Genomic DNA, 23,927 nt, shown 5'->3' with positions numbered 1-23,927 from the left:
TCCCACTCGTAGACATTTCCTGTCCCATCGCCTCCATAAGACCTATCTGTGTCGGTGCAACGTAAAGCAACTTGTACAAAAAATAAAAGCAAGCTTAGGCCTATATAAATGTTCATCAACAAGTTGAAATAGCTGTTGAAATTTCACAATGCTCATTCGAAAATACACTTGGAATTTCTGTCCATGGCGCAACAACGACTGAAAAAATGTAGAAAATTCACCGTTTAAATTTCTAGATATATTAATGTCGTGAACCCAAAATCTCCGATTTTGCTCTTGTTCTTCCCCTTTAGCATCTTCAGCCAACAGAGCAATAGGTAACAAACGATCCATTAATTGTGTTCGGCTGTTCCAACGCTTCATGTATAACCGAACTGACAGACAGGTTTTGACGAACAGCTATACAAATGGCGAGGCGCGCTTCTCGTAGGTATGGGCGCATGCAAGAGAAATTCTCCGGATTTCCTCTCTCCGCGACCAAGGGAGAGTGGGCCTTAAGAAATATACATTTTTAGGTTGGGTTTTAAAGACTTACACTTCTTCAACTGGAAGATTGAGGGTGACACTTCCTTTCGTCTCTTCCCCGTACTGCATGTAACCGAAGAAACCGATGACAGCATACAAAGTTACGACAGTGGTCATAGAAATGTTGAGAATACCGGGACAGCCAAGAAAAAAGCCTGGGTTCTTCATGCTGTTCTCAACTGGCATCACCTGAGGAAAATAAAATACATGTATTAACGTACGAAGGGCTGTTTAGCAATCAGTCTACTTTACTACGAGGCAGTAGCGTAGCCAGGATCGACCTGGTTATAGTTTTACAAAATATGATACTACCACTGCCTTCGTATTATTCAGGCCGTACTGTAGAAAGCGCGCCAAGCCAATCAGCTGATCAATTGAGGCGAGCTAAGTGAGTGTTACAGTACAAGTTGTACTTGTGAATTGAATTCATAAGAACTCGGAGCATTGTTTGGATAACTGTGACTGTGAAACACAGAACTTTATATATAAGTATATTGCATGTTTGTTCTTTAAATTTATCACATCAGGATTTATGTAAGCAGCTGTTAAAATGATGAGACCTCATAGTTTAAGTTAGGTATTGTATCTTCTTGTGGTGGGTAAAATAAATTCAAGGGACGTAATACTTTTCGTGGAATTCATTTAATTGTTATCGTATAATACATGTTTTTGGAAATATGTGTTGTGAATTTAAATACAGTGCACGGAAGTGTCACAATGCTAAGAACGTGTGCGTACCACGGTAGAAATACAACTACCGGTATACAAGTAAATATACACACTAATATATTAATTTAAAAAAACATCCCAACCGAAACTGTACCTGTTACGAAGAATAAAGGAGTATGTTTCACTCATTTTCCCGAGCTGATGATGAGTTCTGCTTTTGACTTTCTTGCTACACAGATTTACAGCCGGGCGTTTCATTGTTGATACAGAACAAGCATAAAAACGGATAGTAACCAATATTCTATTGCTGGTAGATAATATTTAGATGTTAGAAGCAATGCAACTTAATAATTAATTAATATTTCATTAATAGTTAAGAAATTAGTCCTCGGCAATTTCCGTGAATGTGGGAAGTAATTAACATCTTCCTGGTTATTGCATTAATATTGGAAAAAAAAATTTATACAGATGGTTGTGTGGAAGAAAGGGTCTGAAAAATAGCGCCAGAAGCGTCAAGAAAAAAAACAAAAAAAACAAGAAATCTACTGTATTTATGGCCATCTAGAGTTATGGAGATAAAATATGTTGTTGTTATTATTATTGTATGTTTATTGTCTTCTAATTATTTGTTTGGTTCATTGACGAGTAAAACTCTCAAGCTTTGACCGCGTAAATCACACTTCAAACCTACTTCTTCTAAAATTACATACACCTGACTTACAAGTTATGATGCGATTGCAAGTGTTAATGATTCCACTTGTTATATTAATACAACATTTGTGAATATTTCATAATGTCAAGGTACAGACGTATCATGTCCTTGTACTTCACGGGTCGGACGGAGGAAACAGTTCCCCTCTTTACGTGACGTCATCGGAGCTACAGTACGGCCTGTAGATCACGAAGACAGTGATACTACATAATGAAGTTACCTGTGCGTGAGGTCAATAAGAACAGTGAAACAAGTAAATTATGTTGACATTCAGATTGCAATACCGACACTCTACAAAATCTTCCACCACGAACCTACTATGCTGGCGTAGCAAGGGGAGAGGAGATACTCCCACGTGGCCAGTCCCAGATGGCGGATAAGGGGTACTAACCGGCTTGCCGGCGGACTTGAGGGAAATAAAATACTTCTCGCGGACCAAGTACACAACCCCCTGTGGGTGTGGGCCTCAGACGAAGAATACACCCACAGTATCCCCTGCTTGTCGTAAGAGGCGGCTAAAAGGGGCGACTAAGGGATGATCGAATTGGAACCATGAGACTACTTGTAACACCATGGGTCGCTTTTACTTGCACGTAGTACCACTATGTTAAGTACAAAATAGGTTTGTGATTAGTAGCAACAGAGTGCGTTGCCGGCTTTTACAACACCTGTCATTAGTACCACTATATGAGCGACACCATGGGATAGTGCGGGGTCCCTGTGGTTAGTACATTATGTGATGAACACCATAGGTTTGCGTTGCGTTGCCTGTAAATGGCGCGGCAATGTGCGAAACACCATAGGTCTGTATTGCATGTGCAAATTTCATTACCTGTGAGTAGTACCATAATGTGTGGAATACCGCGAGTCTACGCTACTTTTGATTAGTACCGCAACATGACAAATACCATGGTTCTACTTTCCTAGTGATAAGTAACATTATGAGGGGCGGATGACTTGGATTTTGGTACAAGTATCATCGATTCAGTATTATGCTATAGAAGCAGTCCCTTGGTCAGTAATACCGTACTATTGTTTTTCGTCAGTTTCTGTGCATGTGAGGCATTGCGGGTCGGATTCACTGCCTGTTTTAAATTCATACCCATCCATACATTCTTTGTCCTCACGTTTTGAATTCTGGTCAGTGGAGTTTTTTGTCTTTTAATTTGTCATCACATTTCGTCTTATTTTGTATCATTAGGGGCCGATGACCTAGATGTTAGGCCCCTTTAAACAACAAGCATCATCATCATCATCATCATCATCAAAATCTTGCATTAAAATACAGAGCAAAAACAATATGATGAAGGTAAATAGTTTTACGGCGAATGGTGCGTTCAGATTATAATCTAAAATCCATCTTTCGGGGCTTCTTTAAAAATACATCCAAGAGATCTGTCGGTTTTATAATTATGTCTCTGTGAATGTTCAAAAGAGTCAACCCTTTGAATCGACTTTTACTTGTTTATTGTCATTTTCTGTGTATTTTCGTTTGTAAAAATTCCATGAGGGGGCAGGGGTTCTAACCCCCAGTAAAGTAACCCCCTTTGACTACGCCCCTGCTATGAGGAAAACGGACTGACAATACTATATATCGCCTATGGTTTTATTAGTTAAGAAGACCAGTTTGGATTATTTTAACAAATAAATATGAAGGATCAGTTCCGAGGCCAAAGTTTTTTAATAGAACTCAACTCAATGTATAGTCAAAGCCAAGTATTACACTTTTAGTGATACCAGGTGTTACGGGGGTGTTCCGGTAATACTGCCAACTGAATGGAAATTAAATCTGAATTGAATCGATAATATGATCGATCGATCGATATGAATTTTCTAAACCTTTATTATGTTAGGCCAATAACTGTGTCACACACACATTATATGACATTTCTCGATGCGAATCTTGTTCCTAGCACGAATTCTGTAGTTTGGCTTTGCTGTGTAAACAACAACAGTACTAGTACGTAAACTGTACGCCAGATGTCTCACGGCGATGAATAAGCGATTCATGGTTTGTGTTTCAAAGGTTGCCAATGCAAATCTCGAAGATAAACGAATCAACACTAGCGAGCCCAGGTATCACTAAAAGTTGCACGAGTAATACTTGGTTTAACGCATGCGCAACAGTATATTTGTAAGGATACAGATGCAGGTCCTTTTTGATAATGTTTAAACGGCGTTAAGATTTCGTCGGACTGCTTTCCAGGCTTTCCTTCACTCGAGCTAAGTTTTGTAGTATTTCAGCTCTTTTCGGATAGTTTCGATTTCCATTCGCTGCAGAGCCCGTTTCGCACCATAAGTTTTGCATTGCAGACTTTGCTGGAGATTTTGCCAAAACACTTCCAGTCTTAAACTCTTGCGCAAACAGTTCCGCACAGTTCAATCGCGAATCGTTTTTCGCATAACACTGGACAATGACCGCTCGCTGTTTGATCGTGAACACCATTTTGTGTTGCATTCAACTGTTCCTCTCACTCACTCACACGTACTAATGAGTAATGAGACAGTGACGTACTCGGGACAGAGCATGCGGGAGATATTCACACGCGGACATGCAACAGCAGCCGATTAGTGCATCGAAATCACAGTTTCCTGTGATGGGCAGTTCTCCTGTTCATTAAGAAGGGTCAATTCCGCGTCAGTCTTATATTTTCCGGGCCACTTTTATTTTGCCCACCCTGTACATTTCTCTCTCACCGACTCTGCAGAAATTAGGCAATCAGATCACTTTGTGGACGAAATCAATGGGTTCTGCGAAGCGCGGCTGCAAAAACAGAATGTGGCTTATGAACAGCTTGACAGCTATGCTGAGAAATCAGCATCAAACACACATTCGCTTCCAACTGGTATCATCGCAGCGTACTTGCTATGTGCTCGGAGGTTCATGTTCAAATCCCTTCGCTGGCGACGTTTCTTTCTTTGATTGGTGTTCTCAACTTGTCTTGACCCGCGTGCAGATTTAGCAACACCGCCTCGCAAAACTCATTTGAATTCGCCCGCGAAGCGATCTCATTGGCTAACTTCATCAGATGGTAAAATATAGGGAGCGTGCACAGTACTAGTAACAGAGCGCTCTGGCGGAGTTCCGAGAATTAATACGGTGAGAGTGCGTTCCGCTGGAAGACTTGCTTCATAGTTACGGCAAAAAATATCGTTGCATCTTGTCGTCAAGACAGTGGCGGCTCGTTTGGGAGGCGCTAAGGCGCGCGCCCCCCACGGGCTTCCATTAAATTAGGGAATTTTAATCTTAAATGTTAACAAGCGAAATATTTTACTATTATTATCAAGGGCGCGAGTTGTACTGTACTGCGGCCCGATGCGCTGCTAGCCCGGCGCAGGAGGGCGCTCTCTCATAGCGGACCAAATACTCCGAGTCTCGCTCGACTGGCCTTGAGGGAGCCAATCAGAGGCACAGTAGAGATGTGCTGTTCTAACGGAGATTCCGGCGCGTTTCTGCCGCGGCCTATGGTTGCAGCCAACCTACCCGAAACATTGCTGATTTGATTTCTATTTAACAGGGGTCAGTTTGTGCCATTTCTCTCCTAAAAATAGGAACTATTTTACTGAGGCACTTACCTGAGTTAAATGTGCCGGTATATATTTAAAATAGTCTTGTAATTTTTAGGATTATTAACTAACGAAACGAGTAACGACTGTAACTACTGTCTCCTCGCACTTGACTCATGTTAGCCATACTCACTGGAGAGCGCGATGTTTAGCTGTGTGTTGATGAATGATCTCGTGAGGTGACCGTGACGAGGTGAAATTAGGAGAAAGGTTGTGATTTATATGTAGGCGTAGTGTTATGATTGCGCCGTACAGTATGATTACCGTCGAACATATTAAAGAACTAACGTTTTCTTCTCTTTCTATCGAGAAGAAAGTCGAAATGAAGGAGTGTGGTAGGCCGACACCAGACTTCTCGTTGAAAAGACCGGAGACCAAGGAAAATGAAAATAGAGCTTTCCAAAGACAAATTAATTCTCCTGACGTATATAACAAGAACACGCGGATATGTGGAAGTGATATCTCAGAAACCTTTTACTGCATTCCTTGCCTGCTATTCTCCCGTTCTAGGAAAGGAGATAAATGGATCACCACAGGGGTGATATCAATAGTACCATGGACTCTGAAGTGCTTGGTAAAGTCAATGTCGTGTCTTGTTTGAGTGATCACTACAGCGAAACTATTCGTAAACATAATTCGATCGTGGACAAGAACAGGCAAATGTTAATAATAATAATAATAATAATAATAATAATAATAATAATAATAATAATAATAATAATAATAATAATAATAATAATAATAATAACAATTGCATATGCATTGCACCGTATAGTGTTCGAAGTGTGTATCTTGATGACATGGTTTGAAGAACTTGAGATATATTGTGAAATTATGAAACTAAGGCGCGCCCCCCACTGCTGATATCCACGAGCCGCCACTGCGTCAAGATAAATATGAAGTAATGCTATGGAAGTTGTAATGCTGTACATATAAACCTGATATTGTTGTCACAGGGCGAAATTAATAACAATATTGTAACTACCTCATATCTATGAATCTGTGAAATCTGTGAGATTTCCGGTGAAATTGACTGTGCTTTTGACAAGCTATTGACAGGCAGCATCCAGTAAGCAAATAAACAGGAATTCAGTTGGAATAAATAGATAACACGTCATGTTGCTAAGCGAAGTTCTGATAAGATAGATTTATACGAGTGGATTATGTGCAGGGGTTACAGTTCTACGTTGTTTATTATTGGTGGCAAGAAATTTGCCAGCACACAACCTACGTAAACAATGTCGCTGGTATACAGAAACAGATTTTTAGGAATATTTTTCAAGATTTAGAAAATGTTCACCCTCTGTATGCATCGTTCAACATGAATTCGCACACTCTGAGTTTGTAACACTCCATCTGCTGTAAATCTCCCATTGTGAAGAAAAGGCGGCATAACAAGCAAAGAATGAGGTGACTCTGTTTTAATGCCTGGGAATCCTTTGTCCGCTAATATAACGTCCCCTTCACTCAAAAGATTTAGGAAGCCTGAATTGTTAACAATAAAAGTATCACTAGTTCTTCCACCATAACAAGGGAAACAAAAACAATCGTTCCGTTTGGGGCCACACCTAATAAAAATTTAAATGTATAACATGACTTGTACGAAGAATACATGTAACGTCTCTCATCTATTCTTGCTGGCGTTTCTGATTTCATTTCTGTGCAATGTATTACAACTCGTGCTTCAGGATAATATGTTTTAAAAGCGCGAGGTAAAGTATTTTGCATGGAAGTTTGCTAGGCCAGAAAATAAAATTAGAAGTGCGTTTCTTGACTACTCCGACAGCAGTAAAAAATATTCACGCAGCAGTACTCCGATGTACACCAAATATGACTGCCAAGGAAGCAAGGGTCCAATTTATTTTCATTAAAAAGTGTAAACAAACATCGTTATTACTTATATTTATAGACACTTTAGAAACAAAGAAAGAAAGTAAAATATTGAATGTTTCATTTGAAACACTTGTTAAATCCTTCAACTGTGCCTCACTTTTTATGCTCTGGTATCCATGAAATCCTCTGCACATGTCCAGGTATGTATGTGTGTGTGTGTGTGTGTGTGTGTGTGTGTGTGTGTGTGTGTGTGTGTTGGGACCACAAATTTTATCCATCTTTTCCGAAATACTTGGAGGTACTGTGCTTAAGTTTCACTGTGTGCCTATATCACTCCCACTAAAAACACAAGTGAATTCGAAAGTCGTTGCTTCAATCTCAAATGCTGCTTGCACCGACTTATGTAGTTTCTCACACACTCATTTTACACAATAAATTCATGAGTTTCCTGATTAGAAGACGAATATATAAGTGAACATTTCATTCATTTACTCGCTCTTAAAACCGGGATACATCACATTCACTTTTCGGCTTCTTCTTATAGCTCTCATGAAACACAGATGGTAGCCTATATATGATGGATGATTTTCAATATTACTTGGCTTTCCTCCAACAAAATGTTCACTGCAAATGACGGAGCATTTGGTGTGTTCCGATGGAGTTCCATCTGCACTGAAATGCAGGAACACATTTATTATTATTATTATTATTATTATTATTATTATTATTATTATTATTATTATTATTATTATTGCGAGAGCCTTCGTGGCTCAGACGGCAGCGCGTCGGCCTCTCAGCGCTGGATACCGTGGTTCAAATCCCGGTGACTCCATGTGAGATTTGTGCTGGACAAAGCGGAGGCGGGACAGGCTTTTCTCCGGGTACTCCGGTTTTCCCTGTCATCTTTCATTCCAGCAACACTCTCCATTATCATTTCATAGCATTTATCACTCATTAATAAATCACGTTGGGAGTGGCGACCCCATTGAAATAACAGCATGTATATGTTTCATTCATTACATCCCTGACCTGGTCAATGACTGGAAAACAGGTTGTAGGTTTTCATTTTCATTATTATTATTATTATTATTATTATTATTATTATTATTATTATTATTATTTATTATTTATTTACATATTTTACGCCCACATTGGAGCACTGAAATCAATACATTTGAGTTAATTTCTTCTTCTTCTTCTCCCAGAACTTTTTCATCCTCTCCGACCTGGAAGCCCTTTGTGTGTCCGATATAGTATATTGTTTCCGTTCAACTGCTTTTAGTTTGAGACTTATGCTTTTGTTCTTCAAAATCCTCTTCTCTTTTCTGTCTTTGATTTGTTGCCGAGTTATACCCAATTCTTCCAAATCGTCCTGAACTTCTTTGAACCAATTATTATTGATTTTATTCTTCAAAAAGTAATCGAATAGTTGTTTCAATATCCTGGTGTCTGCTAATCTTGATATGTGACAGAAAAAGGAAATTCTTCTTTTACGCATTGTAGATATTATTGATTCACATTCACGATAGACAATGTTGTTAGGCAACAATCTCCACTGTCCATCAACTTGGTGTTTTTTATTAATAATTGTTCTAAGAATTCTTCTCTCAGTTTTCTGTAATTTGTCTGTTGTAGATTTTACATTTAATTTGAATAAAGTTTCACTAGCATAGGTTGCCTCTGGTTTAACTATGGAATTATAGTGTTTCAGCTTAGCGTTTATCGAACGAGATTTTTTTTTATAGGTTGGCCAGGTAAGTCTTTGTGCTTGTTTAAATTTAGTTGTTCTGTGTTCTATTGCTTCTTTTTCATTTGTGTTCCATGTTATTATTTCCCCAAGATATTTGAATTTCTGAACAATTTTAATCTCTTTATTACTGTTCAGCTGAATAACTGGTAAATCAACTTTAAAAGTTGGCATCATTTCTGTTTTTTCAAATGAAATTTGTAATCCCATTTTTTTAGCTATAATTTCTAGTTGTTCAATTTGAAATTTAGCCTCTTCTATTGTATTTGCAAGTAATGCTAAATCGTCCGCAAAAGCAAGGCAGTTGAGTTTAATATTTCTACCGATCTTGATAGTTGGTTGGCATTTCTTGTTCCATTCACGCATAACCTTCTCCAATGCACAATTAAATAACAATGGTGAAAGTCCGTCTCCTTGTCGAAGTCCAGTTCTTATAGTGAATGATTCTGATAATTCACCTCTAAATTTAACTTTTGCCTTCGTATTTTTAAAAGTCATATTAATGAGGTTAACAAGTTTTTGATGTAAGCCAAATTCTTTAAGGCTTTTTAATAATGAGTCACGATGAATACTGTCGTATGCTTTTTTAAAATCTACAAACGTGATGACCAGACCCTTACTTCGAACTCTTTGGTGCTTCATTATCCATTTTAAACTAATGATTTGATCTGGACAGCTTCTACCTGGTCGAAATCCTACCTGATATTCTCCAAGTTCTTGGTCGAGTTGTTCTTGGATTCTTGTGTATATAATCTTGGATAAAATCTTGTATGTAATATCAAGTAAGGATATCCCCCGATAATTATTTGGATCGGAGCGATCACCTTTCTTGTGCAGCGGGTGGATTATCGCTGTATTCCATTCCTCAGGAAGCTTCTCCGTGTTCCAAATATCAATGATGTATTTATGTAGGTTTTGAATAGTCTGATCATTAGCATTCTTCCATATTTCTGCTACTATTTGATTCTCTCCTGCTGCTTTGTAGTTTTTAAGTGCATTAATTGCCGTTTTCACTTCATTGTAAACTGGTGGTATAATCTTTTGTAATGGAGTTTTATTTTTTGGGTTAGGATCAAATTCTAAATGTTCCACAGGATCCTCACAATTAAGTAACTCTTTAAAGTATTCTGCAAGAATGTTAGCATTATCCTGATTATTGTGTGCCATTTTACCATTTTTATTTCTTAACATAAGTGTGGGAGGGGTAAATTTAGATTGATATTGCTTGAATGTTTTGTAATAGTCTCTTGTTTTATGCTGATTGAATGTTTCTTCTATAGTGCTAAGCATTTCCTTTTGATAATTCCTTTTAATTGTCCTAATTTCTTTAGCTGTTTGTCTTCTGGCATTAATTAGTTCTTCTCGAGATTTTTCCGTTTTCCTCTGTTGATCATTTATCCATGCCTTGTGTCTTGCTTGAATTGCTTTGTCACATTCCTCGTTCCACCACGCATGTTTCTTTCTCCTTTTGATTGGGGCAATTTCTTCAGCTATGGTTTTAAGTTTGTTGATCATTGTCTCTAATTTGTCATTTAAAGGTGTTTTGGATCTCTCTAAATATATTTTATTATTTATTAAGTAACTGGGATCATAATTTCTCCTTGCTTTGAGATGATTATGTTTGTGTTTCCTTTTTGGTGTTAACTTGATTTTTATTTTTGAGATATAATGATCCGAGTCAATGTCTACCCCACGGAGGACTCTGACATTATAAATTTCTTTATGATAATCTTTATCCATGGCAACATGATCAATCTGAAACTCTCCCAATTTTACGTTAGGGCATTTCCATGTCATAAGTTTATGTGGTCGCCTCATGAATCTGGTGGTTTCCAAAACGAGTCTATGATCTGCACAAAGTTCAATTAATCTTTGGCCATTTTTGTTCGTTAATTTATGAGCTGGCCATTTTCCTACAACTGTGCGATACTTCTTTTCTCTGCCTATTTTAGCATTGAAATCTCCAAGTAAGATTTTTATATGCTCATCAGGGATCTTCGCTAATATGTAATCAAGTTCCTCCCAAAAGTTTTCAACTCCTTCTCTATCTTTATTGTTTTTGTCATTTGTTGGTGCATGGACATTTATTAAAGTATAAGTTTTATTCCCTACTTTAATTGTTAGAAGTGCCATCCTCGAAGATTTTGAAGAAAATTCTTCAATTGAGTCTATTATGCTACTATGAACAAGAAAACCTACACCAAATTGAGGGACATTCTTCATTACTCTTTCTCCTGGAGGTCCTTTGTAGAGACGATAACCTCCTGATTCAATTGGGTCCTGGTCTGTGTTCCTAAGTTCTTGTAAAGCCATTATTGAAATCCTATGTTGGTCCATCACATCAGTTAAATGTTTCAACTTGCCCACCTTACTTAGTGAATTAATGTTTAATGTTGCAAAGTATGAAAATTTTCCTGATTTGTTGAACTTAAGTCTCTTCTTACATTGTTGGGTTAGTCCACTGTCTGTCAGCTGTCTGTCGATTGTCTGTTGGGCTTCCAGGCGCTCCGATTCGCCTAGGTCTTCTACTTGACACCCCACCGATTCCGAGTGGTGTCTTTGTGCAGATCCTTGTTGTTGTTTGTCCACACCGGTGGATTTATTCATTAGAAGACTCATCATCATTGATTGTCTGATCTTTCGATCGAAACATTTCTGACCAAGGTCAGGCTTTACAATTCCAGATGTGATCTGGAAAGGTGATTAATGAAGTATGAATTGGTGATGAATGAAGTGCTACAAGTTCATCCTAGTTGTTCAGGACTGGGAGTAGGCATTTCCTCCATACTCCGCATATGTTATGGTTTTCCCGCCAATACTCGGGTAGCTGATTGCAGTGGTTTCCCACTGGGCGATGGGGTCGCCACATCCCTACGCCAATTATTATTATTATTATTATTATTATTATTATTATTATTATTATTATTATTATTATTATTATTATTCGGCGTAGTCAAGACACGTGCACATGGAAGGACATGAATGTAAACATACGAACCTGCTGCAAGGCATAATTGAAATGAAATGTACTATTTCAACGTGTACTTAAATGAACGTGCTCTTGACTTGGCATACCTGGTATGTTTGAAATGTGTGATTTACGTCACAAATGAAATAAGGTAGCCTACTGTACTTACTTCATCCTTCCCACAGCCGAAATCCACTTCCTTGCATCTGCCCGGTTCCTATGGACGACCAGGAAATGTATGAAATGTAATTTCTTTTCCATGCGTGTTTCTTTGTGTGTTGTGGCAGTTCACTGCACAACAGTTTCTATTTGATTTAGGCATTTTAATACACTACTACCACCATAATTTCACACCCACAGTTACACAGCCTGAACTGACCGCTAAAGACAAGATCACCAAAATGTTACCGATTTCTTCTGCTAGAGGCGCTAAGAGCGGCCGTGCACGCTGCCTATAATTTTTTTCAAATTATTCATTAATATGAGCGACTCTCTAACCTGCATTTACCCGGTTCACATAGTTTCCGACCATCCAGAATATGAAATGTGCAGAGACCTAGGAAACTGGTTTTATATGGGATAGTTGAAGTGGGCCCGTTTTTATCGAGGTTTCATTGAACATATAAAAAAAAGTGGTCGCTTACCGCTCCAATGCCCTCCATAGCGAAGATGACTGTACTGAAGAAAAGCGGCCAACTGTGGACAGGTGCTACTAGATCTCGGTCGGAGATGGAAGGCATCTCCGAGAACATGTAGTAGAGTGTGATACCAAAGCCCACTAGGATGAAACAGTTGGCCAGCATCGAGAAAGGAACCAAGTATTTGAGATTCCGGATAAGACAGAGCAGGCTGAGTGGTACCAGCAGAATCACTATGTAGACTCTGATGTCGAGGTGAAGGTCATCCACGTAGTACTCTATTACCTGAAACAAGGAGAAGGAGAAGAATAAGTGTTTTTGAGGTTAGAGTTGACCATTCTCTTTCATTTATAAGATGGCTGTAGGTAAAGTAGTGGCAACGTGATTCAGACACTCGCAGGAGATCGGGCATGCGCAAATAGAATATGAGCTGTTAAGTGGCGCTTTTGTTGATGTGCAGTGTGTTTTTGACGAGCATCCAGTTGGGAGTGTTTTTGCTGTGTGGCGTTGAAGTGAAGAGTGTCGATTTCACCACCCTGAAGCATGTTTTCTAAATGTGATCAGTATTCCTGGATTAAAATCGAGGTTGCCCTTGGCAAAAATGCAACAGAATGTTATTGAAAATAACATGAAGCCTGTTGCGAAAATACATTACCGTATGTGACGGTTGCACGTTGGGTCAAGGCGTTTCGTGAGGGTCCGAGTGAAACTGCGGATTTGCACCGTTTCCTTAGACCATCGATGGACTGTCCGGTAATCATCCGTAGAGGTTGGTCTGAGTCATCAAACGGTGTGGCACATACTGACGAAAAGTGAGGAAAATTGCGTCCCGTTGGGTTCCGCATCATCGCAAACACGTACAGAATTATGCATTGGCTGGCATCCACCTGGACGGATACGGCAACGAAGGAGACGCATTTCTGCAGCGTTTTGTCGACGTGGGTACGAGCCTACGAGCCTGAATTAAAGCGTCAGTCGAATGAATTTCGTCATTCGTGTGAAGCTTATACTGCTTTTGGTATACAACTACAAGAGTGTTATTCTTACGCATGCTGTACCTGAGGGACAAACCGTCAACAGTGGCTACTGTTGCCGATTTCTGGAACGATATCTGCGTCCAGTTATGCAGCGCAAGTATCGACGTTCATTGCGAGACGATCGCTCTATCGTGTTGCAAACAATGTCAAGTTCTTATTGCAACTGTGGTATTGGTAGGTCTTGGAACACCCTCCGTACTCACCAGACATGAATCCTTACGACTTCGACCTGTTTCCGAAGTTGAAGGAACCCCTCGGGGACTACCGATTTCCTGATGCGCAGTAGGGCAATCTGTCGCAGTCATCAACAGAGAACGTCTTGCCAACGGTACCCAATGGCTTCCCGACTTTTGGCAAAATGTAATAGACTTTGGCGGGTGACTACATTGAATGAATTGAATGCAGTTGTACTTGTTACTTCATTAAATACTGTGTTTTATCAATATTGTCACTAATCTATTTACGGCACCCGTATGCACTAATAAAGGAGAGTCGAAATAGTGCCTGGTTTGATCCAGCTCTGCATGCCACCATATCCTGTGCTAGCCGCTTCATCTCCACATAATTGCCACATCTACATTTTTTTATAACAACAAATAGGAGTATATTTACCAAAAGTTACAAAAGTTGAAAGCTAAAAAAAGTAGCTGGAATTGATAAGATTGCTGGGGATATGCCGAAGGCAATGAATTTGAGTGTAGGAACCATAACCGAAGTAATTACTGCGTTGATGGGGTGAAATTTCCTTATGGGGATCACTGTAAGTACCTAGGCGTTAATATAAGGAAAGATCTTCATTGGAGTAATTGCATCAATGGGATTATAAATAAAGGATACAGATCTCTGCACATGGTTATGCGGGTGTTTAGGGGTTGTAGTAAGGATGTAAAGGAGGGGCATACAAGTCTCTGGTAAGACCCCGAATAGAGTATGGTTTCAGTGCATGGGACCCTTACCAGGATTACTTGATTCAAGAACTGGAAAAAAAAATCCCCAAAAATAAAGCAGCTTGATTTGTTCCGGGTGATTTCCGACAAAAGAGTACCGTTACAAACATGTTGCAAAGTTTGGGCTGGGAAGACTTGGGAGAAAGAAGACGAGCTGTTCGACTAAGCGGTATGTTCCGAGCTGTCAATGGAAAGATGGCGTGGAATGACATCAGTAGACGAATAAGTCTGAGTGGTGTTTTTAAGAGTAGGAAAGATCACAATATGAAGATAAAGTTGGAATTCAAGAGGACAAATTGGGGGCAAATATTCGTTTATAGGAAGGGGCATTAGGGATTCGAATAAGTTACCAAGGGAAATGTTCAATAAATTTCCAGTTTCTTTGAAATCATTCCAGAAAAGGCTAGGAAAACAGCAGATAGGGAATCTGCCACCTGGGCGACTGCACTAAATGCAGATCAGTAGTGAAAATAGATTGAGAGCAGATTGAACACACTGTCATAAAATGTACGTGTTTGTCTGAGGGTTGTTGCATTACTCTGTTTTGTATTGTACGTTTTGATTATTGCCTTTTTAACTTAGTGAAGGTAGCTATATAGAAACAAGGGTGATTGGGGGTAACAAACCGAATCAATCATTATTATATAATTACTCTCTAAAGATCCACCGGAGACCATGCGTCTTCTAAATCAATATACTCGAAAGGTATCTCTGAACAACCTACAAACGTTTGTCGGTGGAGAACAGCGTCAGCCTGTGTAATGTCTGAAAGAAGAAGCATTTCATTCATATAGTTTTTCTCACTGCATGTTGCATACCACCAAAATGTTGTGCTTTTTAAACATTATTATATTAATTAAATGTATAAATAAAAGTAACTTATATTAATTTGGGTCACATTTTCATATTTATTTAATCAATTGACCCTGCAGAATTTGTTTTTTCCCACCCGGACTCGGCGAGGCATCCCACCTCCACCGTTTCAAGGACAGTGTTCTGCAACGTGAGACATTTGGTCGGGGATACAACCGGAGAGGAGGACCAGTACCTCGCCCGGGTGGCCTCATCTGCTATGCTTAACATGGGCCTTGTGGGGGATGGGGAAGGAAGCGGCCGTGGCCTTAAGTTAGGTACCATCTCGGAGTTTGTCTGGGGGTGAAATGGGAAACCACTTCGAAGATGGTTGAGGAGGGAATCGAATCCCCCCCCCCGCCATCTAATTAGTTGACCTCCCGAAGCTGAGCGGACCCCATTGTAACCTTCATACCCCTTTTAATATTTCGTGGCAGAGCCGGGAATCGAACCCGGTCCTCCGCTGGTGGCAGATAATCAAGCTAACCACTACGTCAACAAGGCGGGCTGGGTCATATTTTACGTCTGTTTTAGTTTTTAGGTTTTTTATATTTTAGGTCTTTTTAACGCAATGTTTAGGTCTCAACGTCCGAGTCCTAATAATAATAATAATAATAATAATAATAATAATAATAATAATAATAATAATAATAATAATAATAATAATATCCAACACAATTGAACTCGTTATAAATACACATGGCACCAAATTATCCCTCGCTATGTTAAGCCTGTTGTACACGATCAGATGTTTGTCAAATTCAAGAATTGTCAGTACTTCACAAGTTAACTTGTCAAATCACTTTCAATAATCGACACGTCTTGAACGTGAATTAGAACAAGTTCTAATCGATCAAAGAATTGCGAAGTTTGACAGAATTGACCAGTGGAGTTCGCGCTAGGCGGCTAAGCGTGCTGGGATTGCGGGGACGAGAATCAAAACAACAAAAATGACTTATTCATCTTCATGACCGGGAGATGATGTCTGTGTATTAATTGCTAGGAATGAGGCACGTTCCTGATTATATTCAGTGGACTCCGTAGAATACCAAAATTGCAAGAGAAATATCTCAAGGAAGTGGACAGCATTTATTTTTATCACCATACGGTAATCTATAAGTAAAATTATCAGCAGTGATCGATTTATGATGTTCTACGCATCGTATTATTAATCATCATCATCATCATCTGTTTACCCTCCAGGTTCGGTTTTTTCCCTCGGACTTAGCGAGGGATCCCACCTCTACCGCCTCAAGGGCAGTGTCCTGGAGCTTCAGACTCTTGGTCGGGGGATACAACTGGGGAGTATGACCAGTACCTCGCCCAGGCGGCCTCATCTGCTATGCTAAACAGGGGCCTTGTGGAGGTATGGGAAGATTGGAAGGGATAGGCAAGGAAGAGGGAAGGAAGCGGCCGTGGCCTTAAGTTATGTACCATCCCGGCATTCGTCTGGAGGAGAAGTGGGAAACCACGGAAAACCACTTCCAGGATGGCTGAGGTGGGAATCGAACCCACCTCTACTCAGTTGACCTCCCGAGGCTGAGTGGACCCCGTTCCAGCCCTCGTACCACTTTTCAAATTTCGTGGCAGAGCCGGGAATCGAACCCGGGCCTCCGGGGGTGGCAGCTAATCACGCTAACCACTACACCACAGAGGCGTATTGTTATTATTATTATTATTATTATTATTATTATTATTATTATTATTATTATTATTATTATTATTATTATTATTATTATTATTATTATTATTGAATTCCTAATATGTTTTCATGTAATGAGGTAGGAATTTTCGTTTCATTGCTATCGTTTTATCCAATTAATGCAATATAACATAACCTCTGCAAATGGTGTTATGGCATTACATAATTATTATTTTCTCCATGTAAATTATAGTATATTACGCGTTGCTTTTCTTTTTAAATCTTATCCCTTATCAAACCATAAGAAATTTTGACAAAATTTGACTACTTTTCTTATGATGTATTGCATTGAAAGGAGGATGTGATGGTGTACAATAGTCGTTATTCATTTTAACAAAATTGTGTTGTTCTTACCTGTTCAAAACTCTCAGCAATGAATACCACGTACACCGAGAGAGCTGTGTAGTATGTAGCTACCAGAGCGGTGTTCACGAACTTCCTGAAAGGAGAGCACAATCTCTCATTAAAGCAATAATAATGTTGTGCACAAAATTGTCCAGATAAGAGTTCATTCCAGTTTGTACAACAGATTATCACTGAATTCTCCTGTTTTATTAAGCAATCGAACAGAGTGGTTGCGCGTGTTTAACGCCCTGCGGCTCTGCATTCAGAAGACGAGTGGGTTCGAACCCCACCGAAAATGGTTTTCTGTGGTTTACCATTTTCACTTCCAGGCAAATACCGGGACAGTTCCTATTCACAACTCACAGCCGAAACCTTCCATCTTCTTACCCATTTTCATTCAGCATAACTGAAGACCTCCCTCGGATAAGGATGTAACCAACACATTTTTGGAAAATGAAATAGCGTGTATCATCACGCCTCTATGCTGTGGTGTTATCTTATGTCTTACATTTGAACTTCAAGCTGGTTTACAGCCAGAACTTTGTCCTCCGTGGTGTGAGGATGGAGCGTCAGTCATGTGCTTGTGTTGGTTCATCACCAGATGTAACAGATCATTTAAATAAACGCCATAGACGGAAATCACATCTATATTTTGAAATATTGTCTTGACTTTTTGTTGTTGTTATTTTTATTATTACACTAAAATTATTTGCTATCATTTTTGTTCCAAGTGCATGTACAGGATTTCTCTTCTGTTATATACAAACGTAAAACGTACTCGCATATTATTTTCCATTATATTACTTCCAATTCATAGGAGCACAGCACATTCGTTGACACAGGCACATCACACAGCACGGCTACTCTCCTCTGCTTCAGCGCAACGCAAAATTTTTTCTTCGGCCAGGTGACTGCTCACCTTTACTTATCACCCCGCCGAGACAACAAAGCATATAGGCTGGCACCACGTAGGAGGTCGGCCTTGCCCGCGACGTTCCTCTCGTCTTCTCAGACCAAGATGTCCTCACTGCTCTTCGTCCGGCGGGTGCCTATGGTGCCTGCCGGCTAGTCGACGACGGGGATCAACCACTATACGATGTACTTCTCTATTTATCCACTCCAGCTGACGTCTCTACCATCATCAAGAATGGCGCACGCATCCACAACCATCTCTATACAGTTGAACCTACTCCAGAGGATCTTTTGGCTGAGCTACCGGACACCGACGACCCTCCGCCTGGAACCATCGATCTGCCCGTTGCGACCACACCACCTCCCTACTGCTCACACCCGCCCTCTTTGTCCTTCACTCCTGTTATATACCTCTGTCACTGATTTAACCACTGCTACCACCACCATTACCACCTCAGCCCGAAATAACATCCTCCGTAAACTTGGCTCAAGCAAATGGGGAGCCCATCCAACTTTGTTAAGAACCTCAGCTCTTGCTCTGAGTTTTTCTGCAGCTGAGTATGCGTGTCCTGTATGGTTTAGGTCAGCCCATACGAAGCGGGTGGATGCAGCCCTTAATGAAACATGTAGAATAGTAACTGGGTGTCTGAAACCTACTCCCACTGACAAACTCTACTGCTTGGCTGGTATTTCTCCTCCAGACATTCGGCGAGAAGTGTTTGCAAGGCAAGAGAGGTCGAAGGTGGATCTCACAAGCAACCACCCGTTATTTGGACATCGACCTCCACCCAGAAGACTGAAGTCCAGGAAAAGTTTCCTCAATGTCTCCAAGGCTTTGGATAAACCAGCAAGAACAGCACGTTGTGATATGTGGCGAGCAAAAATGGAGCATCTTTCTGATTGGATGGTGCCTTCTGAATCTCCACCCCCTGGTCATCATTTGGAATGGACAACCTGGAAGGCACTTAATCGTTTGAGGAGTGGAGTAGGTAAATCCAAGGATAACCTTAAAAAATGGGGTTATCTGAAAGATCAGTGAGACTTCTGCGATTGTGGGGAGCAACAAACTACCCAACACCTGTATGACTGTCAGTCCTGCCCTGTTCGTTGTACACTTCAAGACTTGATTCAAGCCACGGAAGAGGGAATTTCTGTTGCCCATTTCTGGGCAGACATTGTGTGAAACATGTTTTGTGACATAAAATGTATTCTGTTTTATTTGTATATAATACCTTATATGTATTTTTAAGTTTCTCAACACTCTGACACGAAATAAATAAATACCACCTCAGTTCACACCTCCTCTTCCCTTCCTATCACTACTACTATTACCACTCATCCTTCCCCTCTCATGACATTTCCTTTCCCCTTACCTCCCTCCACTGACCCCACACACCCCCAGCGCTCATCACTTCAGAGGGATATTCCCATCAAGATACTCCTGGCAACTTGGCACAGCCACCATTGGTCCCACCGCCTTCCACCGGCACTACCACCTTTAGCTGTGTCGCCTGCGGTGTGGAGCCCAGTCTTCCATCAGCATATATCATCCAGAAACTCCGCCAGACAGGGATACCAGTGCGCCGAGCCTTTCGGATCTATAACTCCGCTGGACCCACCTATCTCGTCCGACTTCCTTATTATTATTATTAATATTATTATTTATATGACCCTTTTTAAGGCACCGATTCTCTTATTCGTAGTTTTTCTTTTAGCTCAGAGTTTGTTAAGAATTCGGAAAGAAAACTTCTGCGGCTCTCGTAAGAGAACCGTTCCCGGTTCCAATACTTTCCTGGTCGCGGTCATGAAGATGAAGAAGTCATTGTTGTGAGTGGCAGCATGTGATTGGAACAGGTTGGGAAACCCACATTCTTTCAGAATTAACTACTACCGTACTCCCAATGACGAAGCTATGAGCTTGCTTTCGGGAGATAGTGGGTTCGAACCCCACTGTCGGCAGCCCGAAAATGGTTTTCCGTGGTTTCCCATTTTCACTTTAAGGCCACGGACGCTTCCTATCCACCGTCGCCATAAGACGTATTTGTGTCGGTGCTTCGTAAAACCAATTGTAAAGAATAGGGGAGAGAACACGCATTTATTGCAATCCATTTGTGTGACACACACATTACATTACCTTTCTTACAACTATTTATCTATTTCTACATTAAATATTATATTTAAACCTAGTAGTAATTGTATCCATTCCAATTTAACGTGATTTCAATATCATACACGAGGGTGGTGGTCTACAATGTCCTAAGCTCCTAAAACTAATCGACAATAACGTTACTGCTGCAATATTGTACAAGAACTAGTCTGTTCGCGACGCTGGGTACCGCGGCTAAGATTGTCCTGTTTATGAGGTGGTTATCTGTGTATTTAAAATAATAATATTGAGTGCACTTACTTGGCGAAGGGAGCCCACTTCTTGAAGGACTCTGGCCCTGTCGAGAATGCCATCTCCGCCGTCTCCGCAAACGTGAGAGACGGTCTTTGAGCTTTGAAGCACACCAAATGCGACGACTTCACCTGGAAAACAATGGTTTGTGGCATTAAAAAACAAAACCATGGATATCCTATTGGACTGGGGGTCTATCTGGAATTAGCGTCATCATACTTCGTTTAATGAGCTGGTAATTTCACTGGCAACTCAGTTATTTCATTTTTGGTGACTTCATCATCTTTCGTGGAATTGTACTTATAGTATTATTACTAGGGCCCGGATTTTTAGGTTCTTAAAAACCACGTTTTAGTTTTTTCATAGCTCAAAATAGTTTTTTCTAGTTTTTTATCCTCCTGAAATAGTGTTTAATGATCAATTCAATCATTACTAAAGTTATACTATTCATTCAAACTTTTTTTTGCAGTCGCTTAAGTGCGGCTAGTATCCAGTAATCGGGAGATGGCGGGTTCGAATCCCACTGTCGGCAGCCCTGAAGATAGTTTTCCAAGGTTTCCCATTTTAACACTAGGCAAATGCTGGGGCTGTACCTTAATTAAGGCCACGGCCGCTTCCTTCCCATTCCTAGGCCTTTCCTATCCCATCGTCGCCATAAGACATATCTGCGTCGGTGCGACGTAAAGCAAATGATGACTTGCCTTTAGGCATCGCTACCTCTGAGATGCGCAAGCTTCTTAAACTGCCTTCAATAATAACTTAATTTATAGGGAAAATTAATTTTAGTCCGTTGCATAATAATGTGTATAGAGCTAAACAGCCGTAGCTGGCGGTAGTCGTCCGTACACAATGAGAGATGCACTGAAGCTGGCAAGTTAGGCGGGCTTGTACCTGCTAGATACAGGTCAGTGAACGCCAGGGGGTTGTCTCTTGATTTGTGCTGTACCCTAGTGGAATAGTATCGTATCACGTTGTTTCGCTCTCACTAGTTATACTTACAAACCACTTCCAGTTCCAAACCATGAAGTCATTTCAAAAAGTCGTGCATAATGTTTATTTAAAAAAAAAATCATTCAATTTCATTAATATTTGGTACTTCTATTTCAAAATAACGTAATACTGTCTTGAATAGCCCATTTAGTTTTTTTAGGTTATGTCTTATTTAGTTATTTTTAGGTCTTATAAGATTCGAGTAATTTACTCCAATGATAATGAAATGGATAAGTAAGTTACAATACTGCAGTTAGCTAGCAAGGAATAAAATAGTTTAAAACCTAAAAATCCGGGCCCTAATTATTACTAGCATATGTGCCCGCTGTTCTCATGGGAATTGATAAACGATTTCACGATTCCTTCATGAATTTATGCAAAGTTACCCGCCTGTTTTCTAACGTTTAATGCATGTCAAACTGATATTCTTCTTCGGAAGCATGAGGCAGTAAAGTGAAGTACGATAAAGCTGCACAAAGTGGAGACAGAATGGGACAGATCACAGTTATTGAACGATACAGTTGCTGGTCCGAAGTTGTGCGTAATTCTGTGGCTGAATCCTAGAGCCCTACACGGTTGCGGATATCCTCGAAGTTAGGGTCTTGGCGGATACAAACTGAAATGACATGACAACCTGTAAAACAGTCCGTAAATGATAGAGTATCTCCCTTATTATCCTCCTATCGAAAAGGTGCACAGAGAAAAACAATTTTAGAAATTGATTTCCATTAAGGTTGATCATGTATACTTTGTGTGAGGGTAATCACTGTTTCGACCTACTATAAACCCGCAAACCAATCCGGGATTAAAAAAATAATATTGGCCCTAATACCTACCCAAGGACAGATATAAAGTTCGGAAGAAATATATAGAGTAGTTTCCCAGTTATAAGAACTCAACAAACGGACGAACAGACAAATCGACAATTTTTTTTTAAAAAAAGTCCGCTCGAATTTAGACTGAAGAAGGGTCCGTTAATGAAGGGTCCCTTATTAATCACCGTATCGAAATGATGCACATGAGAAGAAAGTTTTAGAAATTGATTCCCATTAAGTTTGTTTGTGTATATTTTGAGGAGTGCAAAATCACTGTTTCGGTTTTGTATAAACCCCCATTCCATTCAGGGATTTAGAAACAATATTGGCCATAAAACCTACCCAAGGAAAGGTGGAGTATAAATATGAAGTTAGGTAGAAATATATCCAGTAGTTTTCAAGCTAAAAGAACTCAGACACAAAGCTAACAAATGTGCATATGGTCATTATTACAACTGAAACGGAAAAATGAAAAAAAATTTCACCAAAATAGTCAATGTAGACACACACGGTCGTTACGATTTTATTTATATAATTATTATTACTATTATTATGAAATGAAATGGCGTGTGGCTTTTAGTGCCGGGAGTGTCCGAGGAGATGTTCGCGTCGCCAGGTGCAGGTCTTTTGATTTGACGACCATAGGCGACCTGTGCGTCATGATGAGGATTAAATGATCAAGACGACGCATACACCCAGCCCCGTGCTAGAGAAATTAACCAATAATGGTTAAAATTCCCGACCCTGCCGGTAATCGAACCCGGGACCCCTGTGACCAAAAGCCACCACGCTAACCATTTAGCCATGGAGCCGGACGTTATTATTATTATTATTATTAATATTATTATTATTATTATTATTATTATTATTATTATTATTATTATTATTATTATTATTATTCTCGTTTAGGAACAATAAAGACCACTGTTACACATTTTTGGAAGTCTTTTTTATTTTTTTATTTGCAGCTCAAAATCCCTGCATTCTTTCCTTGACAGCCTGCCGTTTTTCCATCATCCAACCACTGTTGTACTTTTGTTCTTAGGGTTCGATTCCCGGCAGGGTCGAAAATGTTAACCATCAGTGGTTAATTACGGGGCTGGGTGTATGTATTGTCTTCATCATTTCATCCTCATCACGACGCGCAGGTCGCCTACGGGAGTGAAATCGAAAGACCTGCACCTGGCGAGCCGAACATGTCCTCGGACACTCGCGGTCCTAAAAGCCATACGCCATTTCATTTCATTTCACCTTGGTGAGATCGTCCAAA

General features: G+C 40.0%; 1 protein-coding gene across 2 annotated transcripts in view; it reads right to left on the bottom strand.

The window, feature by feature from the left end:
- Nucleotides 1-23,927, bottom strand: part of LOC136884465 (proton-coupled amino acid transporter-like protein pathetic) — a 95,140-nt gene that overhangs the window by 22,730 nt on the left and 48,483 nt on the right. For both annotated transcript variants that reach the window (XM_067156655.2, XM_068229883.1), the window contains exons 5-8: nt 20,862-20,983; nt 17,552-17,636; nt 12,666-12,944; nt 536-714 (exon numbers count right to left, since the gene is read on the bottom strand). In XM_067156655.2, coding sequence (XP_067012756.1) covers nt 536-714; nt 12,666-12,944; nt 17,552-17,636; nt 20,862-20,983 — 665 coding nt within the window. The remainder of the gene's footprint in view (nt 1-535; nt 715-12,665; nt 12,945-17,551; nt 17,637-20,861; nt 20,984-23,927) is intronic.

This window comes from Anabrus simplex, chromosome 12 (assembly GCF_040414725.1).
Source record: "Anabrus simplex isolate iqAnaSimp1 chromosome 12, ASM4041472v1, whole genome shotgun sequence".
Taxonomy (NCBI): Eukaryota; Metazoa; Arthropoda; class Insecta; order Orthoptera; family Tettigoniidae; genus Anabrus; species Anabrus simplex.
Note: the sequence above shows the minus strand (reverse complement) of the source record. Positions and strands in the feature narration are given on the sequence as shown.